This window comes from Felis catus, chromosome B1 (genome assembly GCF_018350175.1).
Source record: "Felis catus isolate Fca126 chromosome B1, F.catus_Fca126_mat1.0, whole genome shotgun sequence".
Classification (NCBI taxonomy): Eukaryota; Metazoa; Chordata; class Mammalia; order Carnivora; family Felidae; genus Felis; species Felis catus.
The window spans coordinates 2,986,651-3,006,823 of NC_058371.1; the positions used below are offsets into that span (position 1 = coordinate 2,986,651).

General features: G+C 44.0%; 1 protein-coding gene across 3 annotated transcripts in view; it reads right to left on the reverse strand.

The window, feature by feature from the left end:
• Positions 1-20,173, reverse strand: part of CSMD1 (CUB and Sushi multiple domains 1) — a 2,016,427-nt gene that overhangs the window by 253,997 nt on the left and 1,742,257 nt on the right. For all 3 annotated transcript variants that reach the window (XM_045056760.1, XM_045056761.1, XM_045056762.1), the window contains 4 exons: positions 16,724-16,915; positions 11,424-11,562; positions 7,470-7,657; positions 2,419-2,613 (listed from right to left, as the gene is read on the reverse strand). In XM_045056760.1, coding sequence (XP_044912695.1) covers positions 2,419-2,613; positions 7,470-7,657; positions 11,424-11,562; positions 16,724-16,915 — 714 coding nt within the window. The remainder of the gene's footprint in view (positions 1-2,418; positions 2,614-7,469; positions 7,658-11,423; positions 11,563-16,723; positions 16,916-20,173) is intronic.

Genomic DNA, 20,173 nt, shown 5'->3' on the forward strand with positions numbered 1-20,173 from the left:
CGTGGATTTTTACGTATCTATATTTTTAATGGTTATTTCTTTTTGAGAGAGAGAGAGAGACAGAACATGAGTGGGGGAGAGGTAGAAAGAGAGGGAGACACAGAATCTGAAGCAGGTTCCAGGCTCTGAGCTGTCAGCACAGAGCCCGATGTGGGGCTCGAACCCATGAACCACACGCAAAATCATGACCTGCGCTGAGTCGGATGCTCAACTGACTGAGTCGCCCAGGCGCCCTGATTTTTACATCTTTTACAGCTATCGTTCCATATGATTATTATGATAGGTCCACAGAGGGTATCAGGCAAATATCACCGTTGTCCCTGACGAGAAGACAGAGGCCTACAGGCACCGAACCACCTTCCCACCTCGCACATGAGGTTAAGAGTGGATCTGGAACTGGACTCCTCTCTGGCTTTTCCTCAAGACTGAAACAGAGCAGGCAGGCCCACGGCCACCCCTATCCCGGGCCCAATGGCGTTGGGGGAATGCAGATTTGCAACAAGGAAATCCCACAGGGTCCCACACACACTTTGCAGTTAACATGAGTTATGAGGCTGGCCAGCTTCCTCACCCTCCACAGAAGAGATTACAATGCTGAGGACCCAAACCTTACTGGTTAAGTTCAGACGTTAATGAAAAAAATGAAAATGCGCACTATGCATGGGGGGGCCATGGTGTATTTGCTTCCCTCTCTCAGCATCGTTTGCTCTTCCAGACCTGGAATCTGAGAAGCATCGATGAATCTGTTTTCATTTTGGTTATTAAAACATGTCAGATCAGGAAGATTTAACAGGCTGCATAATTTTCCATGAAAATTTATTTTTAGCTTTTCACTAACTTATTCATTTCCTCTAGAAACTCGTGTGAAGTCCTTACTGTGCCAGAACCCAGTGCTGAGTCCCGGCAAGGTGGCTTCTTAAATCGCCAAGTTCTCGGGTTCACACACAGACTTAGGGACACGGATGTCACAGTGCGACCAAGGGCGTTACGTTGGTTTGTTTCTTTTGTTTAATTTTTAAATTTGACCTATTTGGTCTGAAGGGACCAGTAATGTGAGCTGTCCTGAGTGGGGGAGAAAAAGAAAGCTTTTGGTAAGTTCATTATATCTAACTAAACTGGTACCTGAGTTCATCCTAAAATAACTTGGAAATCATTTTTTTTTTCTGCAAACACCATGGGCTTTACCATCTTCTGTTTAATGTGCATCATCTCAGGGTAGAGGTTACGAGTCATATGCCCAAAGCTGGAACACTTTGGTCTATGGACAGTCCTATGAAATCACTGACTAGATTAACATACGGACACGGCCAGAGACCCGGAAATCTACATCTGTCTCTCTGTCACTGCACTGTCCGGGGTAACTGCCACCAGACTGCTGTCACTGTAGGTCAGTTCTGTCTCTTCTTTTTTTTGAGAGAGAAAGAGAAGGAGAGAGAGAGGGAGAGAGTACCACGAGCTGGGGAGGGACAGAAGGAGAGAGAGAATCTCAAGCAGGATCCACTGACAGCACGGATCCTGACCCAGGGCTCACTCCCACAGCCCTGTGAAATCACGACCCGATCCAGAATCAAGAGTCAGACACTCAACTGAGCTGCTCAGGTGCCCTAGTTCTGTCTGCTCTTGAAGGTTGATCTTACCTTTTAATATGTGGATTTAGTAAGTGAATGCCCATATAAAGAACTACAACTAGTGATATTTGGGGGGAGAATGACACATGAATATATACACATACATACATGTGTATACACACACACACACACACACACAGACATGGAGACATTGAAATACAGAGGCAGAGACAGAAGCAGAAGAGTGCATCTGGAGACTGTCACTTAGTACCTCTTAATGTACATCAGGCCTAGGATATTAAAAAAAAAAAAAGAAGTTAAAAATGCCAGACTATCTAAGAGAAAAATGTCACCCCTCCCCGAAGCCTGTGACAATGGCCATACATCAAATGATCAAGGCATGTGAAATACTTAGTCCGCATTGGCTCTGTAAGGGAATCTAACCCTAACCACTGGTTAGGGGACTACAGCACCGAAGCGTGACAGCATTTCTAAAATGAACACTGCATTCTAAAGTAAAAGTAAAATGAAATGTTGTATTCTAATTTTTTTAAACATTTATTTATTTTTGAGACAGAGAGAGACAGAGCATGAGCAGGGGAGGGGCAGAGAGAGAGGGAGACACAGAATCGGAAGCAGGCTCCAGGCTCTGAGCTGTCAGCACAGAGCCTGATGCGGGGCTTGAGCTCATGAGCCGTGAGATCATGACCTGAGCCCCCCAGGCGCCCCTGAGACGTTGCATTCTAAAGTAAAAGTCAAATGAGACGTTGCGTTCTAAAGTAAAAGTCAAATGAGACCGTGCATTCTAAAGTAAAAGTGTTAGGAAGGACAGCACAGGGCCCACGCGTACCGTTGCAGGAAGGCAAGGCCTGACTCCAGGCAGGTTTTCCGTCCGCTCCGATCACACACGTGATGGAGGAGGGGTCCACAATCTTGTAGCCAGAGTCACACTGGTAGGTCACGGTTGAGCCAAGCTTGAAGTCCGTGCCAACGCGTGTCCCGTTCATTATATTTCCAGGGTCGAAACAGGCTTCCCGGGGCTTCTCTGTAGAAGCAAAGGTCACCTCCGTAAGGGCAGGGATCTTAAGCTTCTGTCTGTTTCTCTGTTTGCTTGCTCATTTTATCTACTGCCTACAACAGTGCCTGGTATGTGAGAAAAGCTCAAAAAGTATTTATAGATGGACAAATAACCAAATTAGTAGCTAAGTATCAAGTTAATATTAATAACATGTCATTATTAATGTGATAACTACCAAGTTAACAATTCAATAACACGAAAATAGGAAAAACTCCAACTTAATACAATTACACTTCTTTTCTTAAAACCACATTTTACTACAGAATCGTTATTGAATCACTTTCATTTAGGTAAAAAACACAACATTACTTTTTACGAGTTTTTTGTTTTTTGCTTTTTTGTTTTTTCTTTTTGCTACGGAACCTAGTACTGAAGCAAAGAAAGCGAGGCTGGAAAAGTTGAGGTCATTTCCTACCTCTGCACTTAAATCATGCTGATGTGAAACCACACGCCTTAGAGGCCATGAGAGAATCCGGCCACTCCCGGGGTCGGGCTCGGTGCGTGCCAGTGCTCAGCACTTGATACCGGGAAGAGGAGACCGGCAGGGAGGACAGGAGAAGTTCTGGGCCTCCCACAGGGCTCCCTCCCTGCACTCAGGGGCACAGCGCCTGGCGGCGGGGTCGGGACCAATGGATAAGCGCCAGTCGCCGCACCCTCACAGCCAGGACCTCCCGACAGCTCCGACCTGGCTGCGGTGACGGCCCCAGCGAGGTGAGGGCCGGCTGCGTTCTAGGCACCGAGCGGGCTGCACCTCGCCCTCCATTCTGTCCTCCCCTGCAGCTCTGCGAGGGCCAGAGCTGGTCTGCTGCGGACTGTGGACCTGGAAGCCCAAGAGAAGTGTAACAACTTTCACTTGGGGCACCTGGGAGGCTCAGACGGTTAAGCGTCCGACCCTTGGTTGCCGCTCAGGTCACGATCTCACGGTTTGTGAGTCCGAGGCCCACGCTGGGCTCCGTGCTGACAGCTCCGAGCCTGTCTGGGATTCTCTCTCTCCCTGTCTCTCTCTGCCCTTCCCTTGTCTCGCTCTCAAAATAAAGAAATAAACTGAAAAGAAACTTTCACTAAAAGCCTATCTGTTCCCAAATAGAAACCAGTCTTTTTTTTTCCCCTCTGAGACTTATAGCTATGTGGTTAATTCCTGTTGACTTTTGGTAACCTTACCATTTTAAATGTCTTTATATTCAATAGACCTTCCAAAATATCTCTAAATGGATGGATAACTCTCTCTATATATAAGTATATAATATATATAAGTATATATATAAGTATATATAATATACAAATTATAATATATAAATGTTATAAACATATACAATTATATAAATAATTTATAATTATAAATATATAGTTTTATATATAGCAATATATATAGTTACATAGTTATATTGCACTTCATCATTTGAATGGTGTTTTTGCTTATACATGTCAACATTTTTCATGCCATCATCAAAGTTCCTGGTCATGTCAGAAGGCTCTAGACCTGAATTTTATAGATGTTCAAGTGATCAATTTAGAAGATACCTGAAACATTAATCTTCATTTTTTAACTGACAGTATAAAAATACAGTTTGGCTTGTGTGTGCATGTCTGTGTGTGTGTGTGTGTGTGTGTGTGTGTGAGTGTGAGTGTGACAGAGAGAGACAGAAAGAGAGACAGAGAGATTAAGGTCATTAATATCAATACATGCTCAAGGGCAACTTGAGTGGATAAAATAGACACGTTTTCACTCTTCTTCTGGCTTGACGCGTGTCAATTCCTTCATTCACATAGAAAAGATCTCTGGAAATTATAAGTGGTAGACTGATTTTCTTTGGCTGGAATTAATATTGATTATGCTCTCTGTTTAAATTGTTTCTTACTGATTGTCTATCTGTTGCTTATTATTATTTCCACCAACTCCTCTTTGCAGGAAAACCATCCTGAGAGGTTCTAACAGATATGCCATGACAGACTAAAAGTGGAGTGAGTTTTGAGGACTTAACATTGTGTGTCCTCTTAGGAATGGATGGCATGTGGCAGAGGAATAGAACAGCATGAAGCTTGGGAAGGCTTGGAGGAAACAAAAGAGGGCTGTTTAACTGTATTTATTCCATATTTTCCATTGTATTTATAATGATCTGTGTCAACATCAGCCAAACAGAGATCTCGTTGGCAATTGCTGACTTCACGTATTCTGAGAATGTATTATGGGGGCGCCTGGGTGGCTCAGACGGTTGAGCGTCCGACTTCAGCTCAGGTCATGATCTCACAGTTCCTGGGTTCAAGCCCCGCGTCGGGCTGTGCGCTGACAGCTCAGAGTCTGGATTTTGTGCGTCTCCTTCTCTGTGCCCCTCCTGGGCTCATGCTTCCTCTCTCTCTTAAAGTACTAAAAATTTTCTCAGTACACAGCAGCAGTCCCCCTAATTCAGGAGATGCATTTCCAGACCCCCAGGAAAGGCCTGAAATTGCACAGAGTACCAAACCCTATGTATACTATGTTTTGTCCTACTTATGTACACATATATGCCTATGAGAGTTTAAGAGATTAGCAATAATTACTACTAATAAAATGAACAACTATAAAATATACCCAAGCTCATGAGTGACCTGGACGCGATGACCAGTGTCAGGCTCCTGGGGACCTTCTGGTGCCCTTCTGAGTCCAGCTCAAGGGGGCGGAGCATGTGCTTCCAGACCCCGCTGACCACGGGTCGCCCAGGCCCCGCTGACCTCCGGTGGCCCAGACCAAGACCAGGAAAGCAACGCCACAGAGAAGGGGTCTACCATACATGCCTGTTGCCCTTTCACCCTTTTCAATCATTTATTTGTTATACATCCCTTTCAGTCGAGTTTACTGTCTCACTAAACACCACGTACACGACCGCCTGCTCTGTGTCACTGAGTTAGGTCTCTGATGGCAGGTGTCTTCATCTCTCCAAATGAACCCCCTCTAATCCTGTGGTTCCATTCCTCCAGCTCTCGCTTCAGGATGTTTCGTGATAAATCACAGACACGGTTTTCGCTTACGGTTTGTCCTATTTTCTAATTCGATGACTTCATAACATAGTGTGTTTTGCCAGAGTTCATGTCCTTCCTCCCTAAGGACACGCCTCTGAGAACTCGTGCCAGAGGACAGTGGGTTCAATCAGCCGGTGTCAGACACTGTGGCTCAGTGACCCTGCCCGTGCCTCCTACTTCTCGTCCTGCCGGAGAGCTGACCAAAGCACCGTCACTGCGACCTTTCCTTGTCTTCTGCTACTTCTGTTTTTCACAGCCTCTCCTGGAGAGCTTTGAAAACATGAAGAGCTGTGGCCCCCGGTTCGAAAGCTGCCCTGGTCTTGAAAGAACCCACACAAAAGATGCACGTCTCTCTTCCTACCCTTAGGAACGTACCTCCTTCCTCCTTTAGTCCCTCGTCCAGCCGAGGAGGCCCTGGAGAGCACAAAGTGCACAGGCGGGCAGTGACAAATGTCCATCCTTATATTTAGAGGAGGGGTGGTGCTTTGCAGCTCATTCTAGAATGGGCACTGTCATGGTGAAGTGCACGTCTGTGAGTTCTCGTTACTCCAGAAACTGTCTGATGATATGGTAAATGCCTAAATGTGCTGTTTTTCATTATTCATAAACATTAACAGATCCCATCCCCAAAGCACAAGAACTCCTCTGACTGCTGAGTTATATAATATTTTTCTCTTAGGCATTTTAATAAGAATCACTAAGTTTGTAGATTTTGGTGTTTAGAAGGAAATAGATTAATTTTCTACCTAAAATCATATAAAGAAACATAAGTCCATTGAAGCATTAACAGACATGAAATGTGTCCTGTGTTTTATTTGACAATTCTAATCACCGATAAGTAACTCAAGTTTAAATCAGTATACATATTTTCATTACTTTTTAAAGCACTCACTAGTCTGAATTGATATTTCATTAAGTCCTTTTCTCTAATTCTTTGTCATATATCTTGTATGTTCTTGGTTTCCATGAGACATGGATTTGAAAAGAATGTGATTATTTTCATGGATGCTATAGAAAAATGCTTAATTTAGGGTGGTTTGTGTTTGAGTTTGTCTCTATTTTCTCTGGCAACAGGTGATGAGGGGGCTCCCAAACGAAGTGGGAGACACCCATCTGGTGGGTAAACAGGGAAGCTCGCCTGGGCTGGGGCTCCTCATGAACTAGTGCTCATGGGTGGTGGAGACAGGTGAGGGCCACAAAATCACACGTTGAAAAGCAAGAAGATAAAACTACTATTCTGATGTACTTAACCTTAGTCATTCTGAAGAAACAAATGAGAGGATATTAAAACACACGTTAAAATAATAACAATTATTATTTTTTTAGTGTTTCTTAATTTTTGAGACAGAGAGAGAGAGAGAGAGAGAGAGAGAGAGAGAGACTATGACAATGAGCAGGGGAGGGGCAGAGAGACAGGGAGACACGGAATCGGAAGCAGGCTCCAGGCTCTGAGCTGTCAGCACAGAGCCTGATGCGGGGCTCGAACTCACAGACCGTGAGATCATGACCTGAGCCGAAGTCGGACGCTTAACAAACTGAGCTGCCCCAACTCTTAAATGTCATCAAATCCTTCAATACACACATCATAATTTATTTTTACATGACTATGAATTGGGGGAAAAAAGAAATTATTCATTTTTCTTTTTTCCTTTCAGCAAAGGTAGAAACGTGTCTCTGGATTTTCTTCCCCACTGTAAATATCGAACATTATGTTATGCGAGCATTTCATGTATGAAACAGTCACACAAGACCTCAGAGATAAATGCTTACAATGAATAAACCTTGATACAAATTATTTGACACACAAATTAAGCTGATCACAGTACCTTTAAATTCAATCGCAAACCCCGACAAGCCCACGGAAGCATCACTCCGAAAAGCCAGAAAAAGACTATTTCCACTACTCTCTATTCTTTCTGGGGCTTGAGAACCCTGGAAACTTCCAAGGAGAGGTCTGTTGGAATCTTCTCCTTCATAGATATGTAGGAAATCATAACTGGGCTCCATGTTGAAACTAAAGGAAAGAGCATTCATCAGGTTCGGCACCGAACACGCGTCTCGTATTTCCTCCAGACTACAAGCACACAGTGAGTTCACTTACCTTCACGCAACGAATTTTAAAAACCCAAACAACCCAGAAGTTAAATGTAAAAATAATTTAAATGTGACAGTAGCAATGTGTGTAACTAATGTGAATGATCGATACTGTTAGCATGAGACACAGTGACTGCTATATTCAAAATGGTAGGAGTTTATACCTGGTTTCCCTTCAGATCGCATAAATGTTTCATCTTTTACAAAATGGGAGGAGTCTGAAGATATCTGTGAGACAATGATTCCTAATCACGTGGACAGAGTATCTCTTCCCTGCACCCAGGAAATTGCTAAAGAAACATGGTTTGAAAGAAAGGGGTTCGAAAGGGAATTGCCACCGATATTTGATTTTTACGTGAATATTTTTAGTTTGAAAAACAGGTATCCTCGATATCGCTATCCTTAATTTTTTTTTAATTCTCTGTGAGTTTGTTTTTACTTTTAAAAATGCAATTGCCTCTACTTGGTTGGGTCAGTCGGCTGCCGTCAGTCATCCCCGGGATGGCACGAGGAGTGGTAGGCACCCACTCCGTTTCATGTTCCTACATCATGGACTTTTTCCAATCTTCTCTTCCCGCCCCACACCCCCCGCCCCCCCTGCTCTCTCCACTTCTCTCTCTGTGTCTCTCTCCTCTAGTATTAAATACCCTGGTAATCCCCAAAGTTCTCAGGTGGGATGTGGCTTTCCGTGCCTCTGCCATTTTTGATGAGAAGGCGGATGACGGTCTGGGCGCTTCAAAAACGTGCACACTCTCAGGTGAAACACTAAAGCTGGAACAGACGATAAGATCTCGAGGAGATCAGAATTAACCGACAAATTAGACAGAGGTTTCAAGTAATGCCTTCTGACTGGCCTTCCACCTCTTCCTCATCTCTGAGTCGGGGCCTTTGTGTCTTCAGCAAGGACTCATTCCGAGCAGCGTCCACTCTGTCTCCCTTCAGTTGGCAGCGTATTTGGATAATAGGGATAGTGAGTCAGGAAGCTTTATCATCACTAACGTGGACGTTGTTTAAGTGGCTCTAGTTTATCTGGAGATCCAGGTGATGAAATAGGAACAAAAGGTCTCTCCAGAAATTGCCCCAGGTGTTCTGAAGGAGGCCACCGAGAGTGAGCACCACGGAGGACCCAACATTAACACCGCACCTCGTCCTGAATCGTGCCATCCCAGTTTATGCCAAGGCTACACTGGGCCCTGCGGGAAGTCCCTGGACATAGTTTTTAAGGGCGCTTTAAAAGATTCCTTAGTCTGCTTATTTGACAAATTCCTTAAAGATCACCAATGAAGGAGTGAAAGATCAGGCATGACCAAACCGAAAGGTGTCAGCAGGAATTGTATCAAACACAAGAATCTGATTGGAGGAAGGATTTTATTTGGGACACTTTATAAGAATGCTATTAGAAGCTGGGGATGCTGTGTCCCCATTAACCGTTAGAGCTCATTACTGTTATAGATTATATTTGAGCACTGGAGATACACTGAGTCACAGAAAAGATATACAGTCTGACCTCTCTCTCTCGCTCTCTTTTTGGATATACCATAATCCATGCACTAAAGTCTGGAGTGACATTTGTAATTCATCATGATTCTACTTGTAAAATCCATTTTTTATGTCCTTTTTAAATTTATTTTTATTTTTTAGAGAGGGGGAAGGGGCGGAGAGAGAGGGGGGACAGAGGATCCGAAGCGGGCTCTGCACTGACAGCGGAGAGGCTCGAACTCACGAACAGTGAGATCATGACCTGAGCCTAAGTCAGACGCCTAATGGACCGAGCCACCCAGGCGCCCCTGTAAAATCCATTTTTAATTCTGCACGATCCATGAGACCCAATAAATAGGCCAAAGTGTAGCCCAGCTTTTGAACCAAATGTAATCTGAGTCTCAATGTGTATCTTCGGCTCCCCGGTCTACAGGGACCTGTGATGAGTCACCCTTCCCAAAGACCCCAAGACCCAGGAAAGGCCTTGGAGTGAACGTTCCAGGTCACACAGTGCTTGGTCCTTCCTGTTAGTCGTGCCATCCGCTCCCCAGCCCCTTAGAAGCACACCTGACTTTACTGACTCCCTATAAACCGTGCGTCTGGGCAGCACGTGTCAATGCCAGCGTCTCTTTGCTTGGGGAGGTGAAATCCTGTCCCCACCCAGCACTTCTGGCTCCCTGTTCCCATCCACTGAGTAGACCCAGTCATAAGGCTTGAGGGTCACTCCCACCTGAGCACCTCCAGCTTGTCTGGTTGTCCGCGTCTTGGGAGAAGTCACACATGTGTGATTTTTCCGTGACACTGGATCAGCTAATGAGTTAAGAATCTAGAAGTTGGAAGAAAACTTGGAGGTTTTCTACTTCACCTCTCTTCCAGAGAGGTGGGCAAAATAAATAGGAAAAACAAAAACCTCTATAAAGCTGTTGTCCGTCTATACTATCAAATGGATTTTGCCCTGAGGGAACCTTGATAATTAGTCACTATGACACACTGGAGGGTCGGAAACTCCTACTTCTAAGGCCCCGTGTTCTCTCAAAGGCTTTCAATTGTTCATTTACTTCTAATCTCACGGTGCCAGAGGCATCTCCAGGTTTTAAGGCGTTGGTAGAAGTTAGCATTCACAAAACCTACAGAGATACCCAAAAATACAGCTGCAAATGTTCGGTGGTTTTGCACAAGGGCTGAGCGAGTGGCATAATAAGGGTTCATCACTGGGTAAATTTATAGCAGCTTGAGTAAATTGAAGACATGATGGCTTATCAGGATGACTTAACATTTGGAATCAGGGACATTTAAAATTATACTGATTCAGATCCCATCAGGAGGAGAAAGTGAAAGATAATCATGGCCAGGCCTGGGTTGGTGACGTAAACATCAGAAAAGGAAACGTGTTCAACTGACAGATAGAGATACTTAGACCACTTCACCCTGGAGAGCTAAGAGATCAATAAGATGGCCTCTAGAACCAGGTGCCTTTTAAAAAGTCCCTTCATTTAGTTCAATCAATAATCAAAATACAAAGGCGAAGATCGTGGGATTTGGAAAAAATGCAACTATCATACACCAGATACGAATAATAGGATAGTCCTATAGAATTTACATTTATAAAATAATCACAATGTTTGAAACTCCGTCATCTGGTTTAGCAGGGATAAGTCAGCAATCATTTTTTAAAGAGTAATGTCTATTAATTCAGACTTTACAGCAACCACATTTAGAGGAATTTCTATTTTCAAAGTTCTATGAAGTCATGATATTTCAGTGATGGTATAACAGGGCTACCTGTGGGAACGTCAGACAAGATGTACTGCGGAAACGATTTCGTTATCACGCATTTAGAGAAATACTCCTATTGTCTCTGTAGTGCCCTGATGAGAAATCATACTAAGTGTACCTGTACCACTTTCTCATTACTTTTCTTGAATATTCTGTAAATTCAGCCTTCTCATGTGGAACATACTGCATGCGGGATAGTATTTAAAAGTAATTCCTGCCATGTCCTAATACAAGCAGACTTCTCGAAAGCAAAAGTACATATACGTGTATTTCCATTTAGGTCATTATGCAGCCCCATGTAGTAACTATTCGAATAACATCTACGGCGTCACTCAAGGTAAAACCGGGTACTTTATGAAGGGATATGTGAGGTAAGTTTTCGGTGTGACACTTGAAAAGTTACTCAAGGGGGATTCAGCAAAAGACAGTACCTTTTGAATATCAAGGCGATGACGAAGTCTGGATTCACTTTTATTCTCCAATCACATTCTTTCCCGGGAGGATATGGCTGCGGGTAGTTAGGTGACAGAATGACACCCGCTGGGCCCGTCAGGTTCCCTCCACACGCAGCTGCCACGGAAGAGGGACAATGCTGGTCAAGGTGAAGTAGGACATCACAGAATTCATCAAGGGCACTCAGCATGTGTCAGGTTAGTAGACAACTATCTGGATGAAAATTTAAGGCCCAGGAGGTCTGTATGTTTTTCATGGACTTGTTCATGAATTTCATACAATGTCCCACCCTGCTTTTACGGAGGATTTGTAACTGTTGACAAATAAAGCTCAGTTGCTATGATTTTAAGCTCTACCCAGTTAAGCAGATGACTTTACTCCCCCACACTCCTACAATGCACACAATACACGTTACAGAAACACTTGGAAAGGGAAAGAAATGGCCACGAATGTCACGTTATGGTCCTGCTGATTCTCCTGTCCTGTCATAGGGTTCACAAAGTCATTGCTGACTTCTTCTAGAAGGCATGCTTCCCGTTCACCTGTGTCTCACTAACACCTGGCACAGTTGTGATCAGGTATTCGGGGAATATTTGTTGAGTGAATGAATACACGTTATGCCAGGTATTCCCCAGAGTCCTCTGATATACGTAAGGTTTGGGATACAATTCAAAATGACAAAACTAACACAAAGTTTAAGTGACATCTGGGAATATGGAACCCGTAACAGACTGAGCCAGAACATCAATCTGGAAAATAGAATGTAATCACAATGCTCAGCATGTTAGTATCAGAGAACAGTGCTTTAGATGATACTCATCAATCTACTTGGTTTTTACCTATCATTTTTTCACTACCTGTGTTTACATTTATGTTAGGAAGATAATAATTATGAAGTTCAGTGGTGTTAATAGGCAAGCCAGTTTTCATTCTTGAACTTCAAAGTGTTTAGGATGGTTTCATTTACTACACAGGATTTCTGTCAAATCTTCCATCATGTTTAAAGGTGTTAAAACACTGCAAAATTCACAGGTATACATTTTAGATGCACGGGTGAATATACAAGATTTATGGTTCTTCACAGCAAATACAGTGATTTCTCACAAGTTGTCTTGAAAAAATCAGCCCAATTAAATTATAATGTTCTCCCTAAACTATATATCTTACTTCACATCACTGGCCATATATCCATTTAAGAGAAAAAAAAATGGTAAGTAGAAAAAGAAACACCCTAACTGGCAATCTTTTATACAGAGACATACATACAGATGACTTTTATTGTGAATAATGCCAGTGTACGTGCTTTCTAATTTTTGTGACGGTTGTGTCTTTGAATACTCATTTAACATTCCTGAAAACTTTAATTTTCCATAAGAAGAAATGTAACACATTCCATTACTTTCTGTTATGATTTCAGTCTCACTAAAGGCAAACTCTAACTAGTATCACTAGTATTATAATAAATTCAGATATACATTCAAGAGTAATATGATTTTCGCAAAAATGGCTAAACCCACATGTCCCCCCAGCATCGAGTGTGACTGTAATAAACTCTGCTGGGACCACTGTCCACTCGGCTCTCCCAGAATCAAGTGGACACTGACAGAGGAAAGCCAGGCAAGGCGCGGGTGGAGGCAGGTGGCGCTGAGATAGAGGGAGCAGGTACCTCCGGGTCTAGAAGATTCCGCCGCATGCAGGGTTTGCAAGATGCAGAACGACAGATTCAGGACACTGGCTACCAGGGTGTTGCCAGCAGGAAGAACGTGGGGGTGACACAAGGTACTGATTTAAGAGAAACCAAGAGGCATTGCTGTCTTATCCTGAGAGATCCAAGGAGGCCTTTTTAAATGAGGTTATCCAAGAGCATCCAGGGGAGTTAAGTAGCGCTGTCTGGCTGTGTTTGTTCTCTCTTTGGGTCAGGCATTCTTCAGTTTAGTTTCATTAGGTTGTAATTTGAAAGCTTGCAAAATATTTTGGACAGGATTAGCACTGCGTACAGAATGTTACCCAGACACCTGGGGAAATACTCCAGAGGGAATGGACGTAGACACAAAACCCACGAATCTGTATCAATCCCCAGTGCCTCCTTCCCCAATCCTTAGGATCCCCTCCTTAACGTACCAACAGCACCTCCATCCTTCACGGTGTGAAGCAGCACACTTGAATGAGACACATGCGTGTTTCTGCTTCGATACAACTCAGCGTTCACACCATTAAATGGCATAGCTGGGCTCGAAAGAGCTGCCCTGGGGGTCAGGGCAAGAGGATGACACGGAATGAATTTCTGCAAACTTAGGGCAAATTCTTGCTCTTGAGAGCCATTTACAACTTGGAGTTGGAGAAAAGGTACCGCAGCCTGTACGAGGAAAGAGAGATTTTGGGGACTTTGAGGGATCCTCATGCAGAACGAGAAAGCGGTGAGTGTCCTCTGGTCTGCAGAGGAGTCCTCGGGAATCTGCTAAAAAATCCCAAAGGTAGTGCCTCCTTCATTGCAGTCCTTTGATAAGTGAAAAAGGGAGCTATCCAACCAGCCCACAGCAAAAATCAGCAGCATCAGACGAGGGGGTGGAAATAAGAGTAACATGCCAGCAGGTGAGAGGCTAAGGGATTTCAGGAAAGAGAGAGAAAGAAACGAAGATACGAGGGGAAACACTAATAATAATAAAAGGGGAAAAAGAAATTAGCAGGCCACCCAGCGCTGGGTTGAGCGCTGACTTTGACTCGGGCCGTGATCTCGGGTTCGTGGGTTCGAGCCCCACGTCGGGCTCTGGGCTGACAGCTCGGAGCCTGGAGCCTGCTTCGGATTCTGTGTCTCCCTCTCTCTGCCCCTCCTCTGGCTCATGCTCTCTTTCTCCTTCAAAAATAAATAAACATTAAAAATAACAATAAAAAAAGAAATAAGAACAGGGTTTTGGTTTTTTTTTTTTGTTTTTTTTTTTGCCTCCTTTAAGGAAAATAAACACTCACTCACGGCTCTGTTGGTAATGTAAATTGGTGCAACCCTTCTGAGTTTTGAAAAATGTTTTAAAAGCTTAAGAAACACATACGTGTGTAGAAATACGTCATTTATAAATAATCAGGGGTGTGTTTTGCAACAAGAGGGTTCATTCTGGCAATCTTTGTGGTGGGGGAAGACTGAAGCGATTCTGAGTGCAGTCAGAGGGGAGGGGAGCAGTCCATGTGGGCGGATCCACTCAGATGCCGTGCAGTCATGAAGACCACGCAGAAAGCACATCACGGCACAAAAAGATCCTCATTTTGTTTCGCGCTGGTAAGTCAAAGAGCAATTGACACAATAGGATGCTGTCACTTAAAAACATTTTGGAAACAGACTCGATAAACATAAAATAATTATGAAGCTTACTTATGTATGTGTGTGTTAATAGTATTTGCCTCCAAGTAGAAAGATGACAGCTTTTTGTCCTCTTTTCCCCCTTAACTAAACATGCATTATTTTTTAATAAGGGGGAAAAAAAGGCTTGAAGATAAAAGAAAAACTGTTTTAAATCAGAAGAACAGAATTTATGTGCGTGCTAAGACATGATCAGCTGATGCCCCAGTTGACAAGTTTCTTACAGGGGACATAAGCCTCGTTTCTGGGGAAAAAAAAAAAAAAATATATATATATATATATATATATACGTATATATATGTATGTATGTGTATATATTTAAAACGTAATGAAAAGATAAGATTCACTTATTCCCAAATACACATATACACATTTTCTATTTTCCGTTACATGATACCTATATGCATAGGCCTGGCTGCCAAGATAATTGGTATTCATTTACCTGCAGGTGAGTTTAGCCCGTCCTTGGTGCTGATGCTCAACGCAGAAGAAACGCTGCCCATTTTCTCTGCTGGGAACTGGCTTATCTAGTCATTGCTCAAAACTATGTCACTAAGATACAAACTAACGAAAGGCGATCGATTAGTTGGGAAGATGGTCACACTTTCCCAATGTCTACACTAATGCCAACTGAGAAATAATCTCGAAGTGTTCAATGGATAGATGCACGGCTCCCCCATGAGATTAAAATCATGCAAACTGGGGGAGTCGTTCCCAATTTAAAAACAGGGTGATGGTTTCAAATGCTCGTTGCATTTATAGGCAATCACTCTGTCTTAAAAAGAAGCACGCAGAAATCTTGCAAATCTCCAGATGAGGCCGTTTGGAATGAAATGCAGCATGGCGCCCACAGAGTTACGAAAGGTAGACGCGGCACAAAGCATCAGGTAAACAAAGGCAGCTCTCCGACGTGGCTGCACACGCTAACGAGGAGAACCATCGGATCCCATCCATCTTCAAACTCCTCTAAGTACTTAGTGGTAAGTTATGAGCTGCGTAGCACAGCTCCCCGGGACCACGGAGAATCTCTGTACTGCTGTGCCGATGACAATAAAAATCATTTTAAATCACAGAATCCCCTCAAGTTCACCCTATGCAAAATGGCCTATTAACTATGTGCATATCATTTCATGATCACTTCCTCTCTTCACAGATTAATTAAATTTTACATTTTTCAAGCAGATCATAAAGAAGTCCAAATTCCACGGTGACAGTTCATTAAAATAATAAAGTTTAGCAGGGTTCCTTTCAAAAATAAGGTGCAAGAGGTATTTATGGTCAAACAGCTGACTGAATGAAGGGACACTCTACATGTAATTACTATTTATACAAAAATATGTATTTCCCTAAAACCGTATTTGTGATAGAGTTCGGTGAATAGTTATTCAAACAGAAGTCTGCAAAACCAACTGCTATCCTTTGAGTAAGGTCAACCTACAAAATCCTACTGAATTTCAAAAACATGGTTCTCCTTTTATCTTCATTTTGACCAAAGCAGTATAATCTCTAGTTTTCGGGTTCTGTTCAAATATACTGATATTATGGAAAAACCATCTAAAAAAAGAAAATACTTCTCACTGAGTAGGTTTTGCTGAAGGGCATGTTTCCATGTCAGAAACGAGAATTGCAAAGGAAGGGTTATGAATTTTCAGCCACCCAGAATTTTAAGTCACGGTCATTTTTACAAGATCCGTTGAGGCTAGGACACGCTAGGGAACTGTCAATTACCGCCCATTAAGTAAACCGCTTCCTTTATTTCACCTACCGAAATAAAGTTTCCAGGTTTCCAGTGAAGTCCCCATGGAGTCTGTGAACCAGAGGGCACGTGAGGCGTGTTTCTGAAGAACGAACGCGTTTGTGGAGCCACGTCTAGAGCGGCGCGCGCGCGTTCCGAAACAGAACGTGTCCGTTTTCTGTTGTACGTACCTATGCACGTGGGAGGGTCCGGCTGCCAGAAGAATCGGTTGTTCAGCTGCACACAGGTGATTTTCGCTTGTCCTCGGAGCTGATATCCGGGGTCGCACTGGAAGGTGACGGTATCCCCCGGCTCTCGACTATCCCCGTAGCGGGTGCCGTTCTGGGGCAGGCCTGGGTCATTGCAGGTGGACGCGACGGACGCTGCGGAACAAAGGCAACACCGGGTCAAACGACGGCCACGGGGTCCCCACGCGTGCACGGGTGAGGGAGTTCTCGTGTGCCGAGGCCCTCCTGGCTGGCATCGGGATTCTTCCGTCTGCCCCTGAGTGTATGAAGAGTTCCTGTTCCCAGGGATACGTTCAATAACCTGCATCCTGAGAATGCTCACTTTGAACAGACACAAGCCAAGTGTGCTGGAAACGCAGCCAGTGACGGAACGCATCAAGGAGTTGCGGTATGCTATCCTTAATAAGCACACGTACGTTCTCCTCCGCTGTTCTCGTTAACAATATCTAAACGAAAATATAAACCACGATTGAAAATGCTTAATTAAACCACCACAATCTCAAAGAACGTGGAGTAAAACAGAACAGGACAAACTCCTTTACGTTCTGTGCCTTCCAGGCAACACCAGCTCACGATGACCTTTGACGTTACAACGGGGGCCAGCGAGAGAAGACGCGGGTCGGTCTTAACCAGGATGCCATTCGTGGATACTGTAATTTTCTTGGTGCAGTTATTAATAACCCCATTTCATGGTAAAATGATTAATAATCCCGTTTCGCTCTCAAAACACTTCCAATTCGGACAACAAATGAAACGGTCATCCTAATTTCAACAAAATTCTGAAAATGATGATTCTTGGCCCAAAAAAGAATCTAAATATTAGGAATTTCAAGTCAGTTTAGTAGAGACCAGCATCTCCAAACAAGCTGGTAAGAGAGCTTTGGGGGGACAGCCGGAACAGGAGCCTCTGAAGTCCTATGGAGCGCGTATTGTAATAGAGGCACCCAAAATCACGTCCCACAAATCAGCCACCAGCCCCATGTGAGTCCCATCAACAGAGCTACTTTCCCACCCAGATTCTGGACCAGGATTTTAACTCCCACAATGCACTGAAACGTAATGGCCTGAAAAGACCTGTCACTGTCTCCAGTTCCTGTCACTGCTTCGTACTTGATGTTTTACTAAAACCTAGGAAGACGCCCATCAGGGTCCGAAACTGAAAAGAATCTTTTGGATTCCATTTTCACTTTCACCTACAACAGCGAGCCCGCTCCCTCTTCAGGGCCGAAGGGACTGTGATGGAAAGTTAGCTCTTCTTGTGGAGGGCGCCAGGGCACAGAACACCCGCTTCCTGAGCGAGACAGAAAGGGAAACGTGACTGCCCCACAACCCAGCCAGCATGCTGCCCATCCTGACGTGTGCAGACTGCCAGAAACATGCGGGCTTGGATCTGTGTGCTTTGGGCTTCCCGTCTGGTTCGGTCTGGGAATTCTGGGACCTCGCGACGTATCTGGCTAGACAGCTGTGATTTCAATAAAAGTGAGGACACGCAAAACAGTGCAGGACGCGCCCTGTGTTCTCTGGGGGAAGGGTTCGGCTGTGCAGGTTTGAAGGTTGAAGGAAAAGTACGAACGTCAAGGCTCCTCGGAGAGGTCAGGCTTGCCTCAGCGCCCAGCCTCGCCCCCTGGGACCCGGATCGCCTCAACTCACTGACCTTCAGCTAACTAATCGGAACAAATGGAAACTATCTAACTTACTGAATCTGTCGTGAACATCACGTGTGGCACCTTGCAAACCTGTCTCTCCAAGCTGACTGAAGGCACAGGTTGCCTCACCCAGACACCATTTTTCACGAATTGGCTTTTATTATATATTGAAATACAGAACCACGAAGATCTAAAACACTATTAAAAACACAAAAAACGGAACAACTGTTACACCATTCGGATTAAAAAACAGAATGTTATCACTCAGCCATATTATCAATAGATATCGATGCCTGCACTCTCCCCCCTCCACCCCTGCCCCTCCACTCCCGATGAAGTCACTATTCTGAATTTCATGGTTATGATTCTGTTCCTTTTCTTGATAGTTACCATAAATGCATGCATCCCGATAGTGGCTGTATGGGTGGCCTCCCTTTTGAATTTCTATACATGGAATCACACATTACGGCTTCTTACGAGACTTTCTATTTGCTCAGTATCATGTTTGTGAGTCATCCACATTCAGGCGTGATGCTCTGGTTACTGTCATTGCACACGGTTTTCCTTGCATCAGTGCCACAATTTACTCATTCTGCTAGCAGCTGGCTGATGCCATGCGAGCACAAGTGTAGGCTGGCTCAAGGAGGTTTCCCTCTTACCCTTCTGCCCTAACCATGAAAAGACACACTTAGGAGTCCTGGAAGAGTAAGAACATGAAGCAAGACTGTCAGTCGGCTTGCAGACCTGGACCTTGAAGCAAAGCTACCCCACAGTTTAAAACAGAGTGAAGGTGGAGACCCACAGTCTGAAAGTGGAGACCCACAGTCTGAAGGTGGAGACCCATAGTCCGAAGGTGGAGACCCACAGTCTGAAATAGACTTGGTCCAGGGTGCCTGGGGGACTCAAATTCAGTTGAGCGTCCAATGTCAGCTCAGGTCATGATCTCACAGTTTGTGAGTTCAAGCCCTGCGTCGGGCCCTGTGCGGACAGCTGGGAGCCTGGAGCCTGCTTCGGATTCTGTGTCTCCCTCTCTGTCTGTCCCTCCCCCACTCGCACTCTGTCTCTCTCTCTCTCTCAAAAATAAATAAACATTAAAAAAAATAATAAAATCAAATAGACTTGCTCCAGCAGACAGTGTTTCAGTTTGGGGGTCCTTTGTTATGCAGCAATAACTGACTGAAACAAGTCCTATGGTGGCAAATTATCTTTGTTTTGTCCAAAAACACTTCAGTTTTTTAAAAATATTTTAAATTCTTCTTTACTCCTAAAGGAAATTTTTACTGAGTTTATAGTTCCGGGTCAGTAACTAGTTGGGATTTCCCCCCGGCCCTCACTACTGTTAAGAAAATTATTCTAGTTCTTCCGGCTTCCAGTTTTCCCACGTCATCTTTCAGTCCGAAACTACAATAAGATCATACTCTGTATCTGGTATTCGAACTTTCATAATATTGCATCTATGCATGATTTTCCTTTTACTAACTCTGCTGGGAATTTACCAGAGGCTTTGAATCTGAGGATTAAGCCATCATCTCGTCAAATCTCTGTTTCTCACTTCTCAAATTAAATTTAAGCAAATATCTCTATCTTCCATGTCTCTTAACCTTCCTTTCATTTTATAATCTTTTTAAACTTTGTTCTCTCAGGGCACCTGGGTGGTTCAGTCAGTTAAGCATGTGACTTTGGCGCAGTCATGATCTCACAGGTTGTGAGTTCGAGTCCTGCTTCGGGCTCTCTGCTCTCAGTGCAG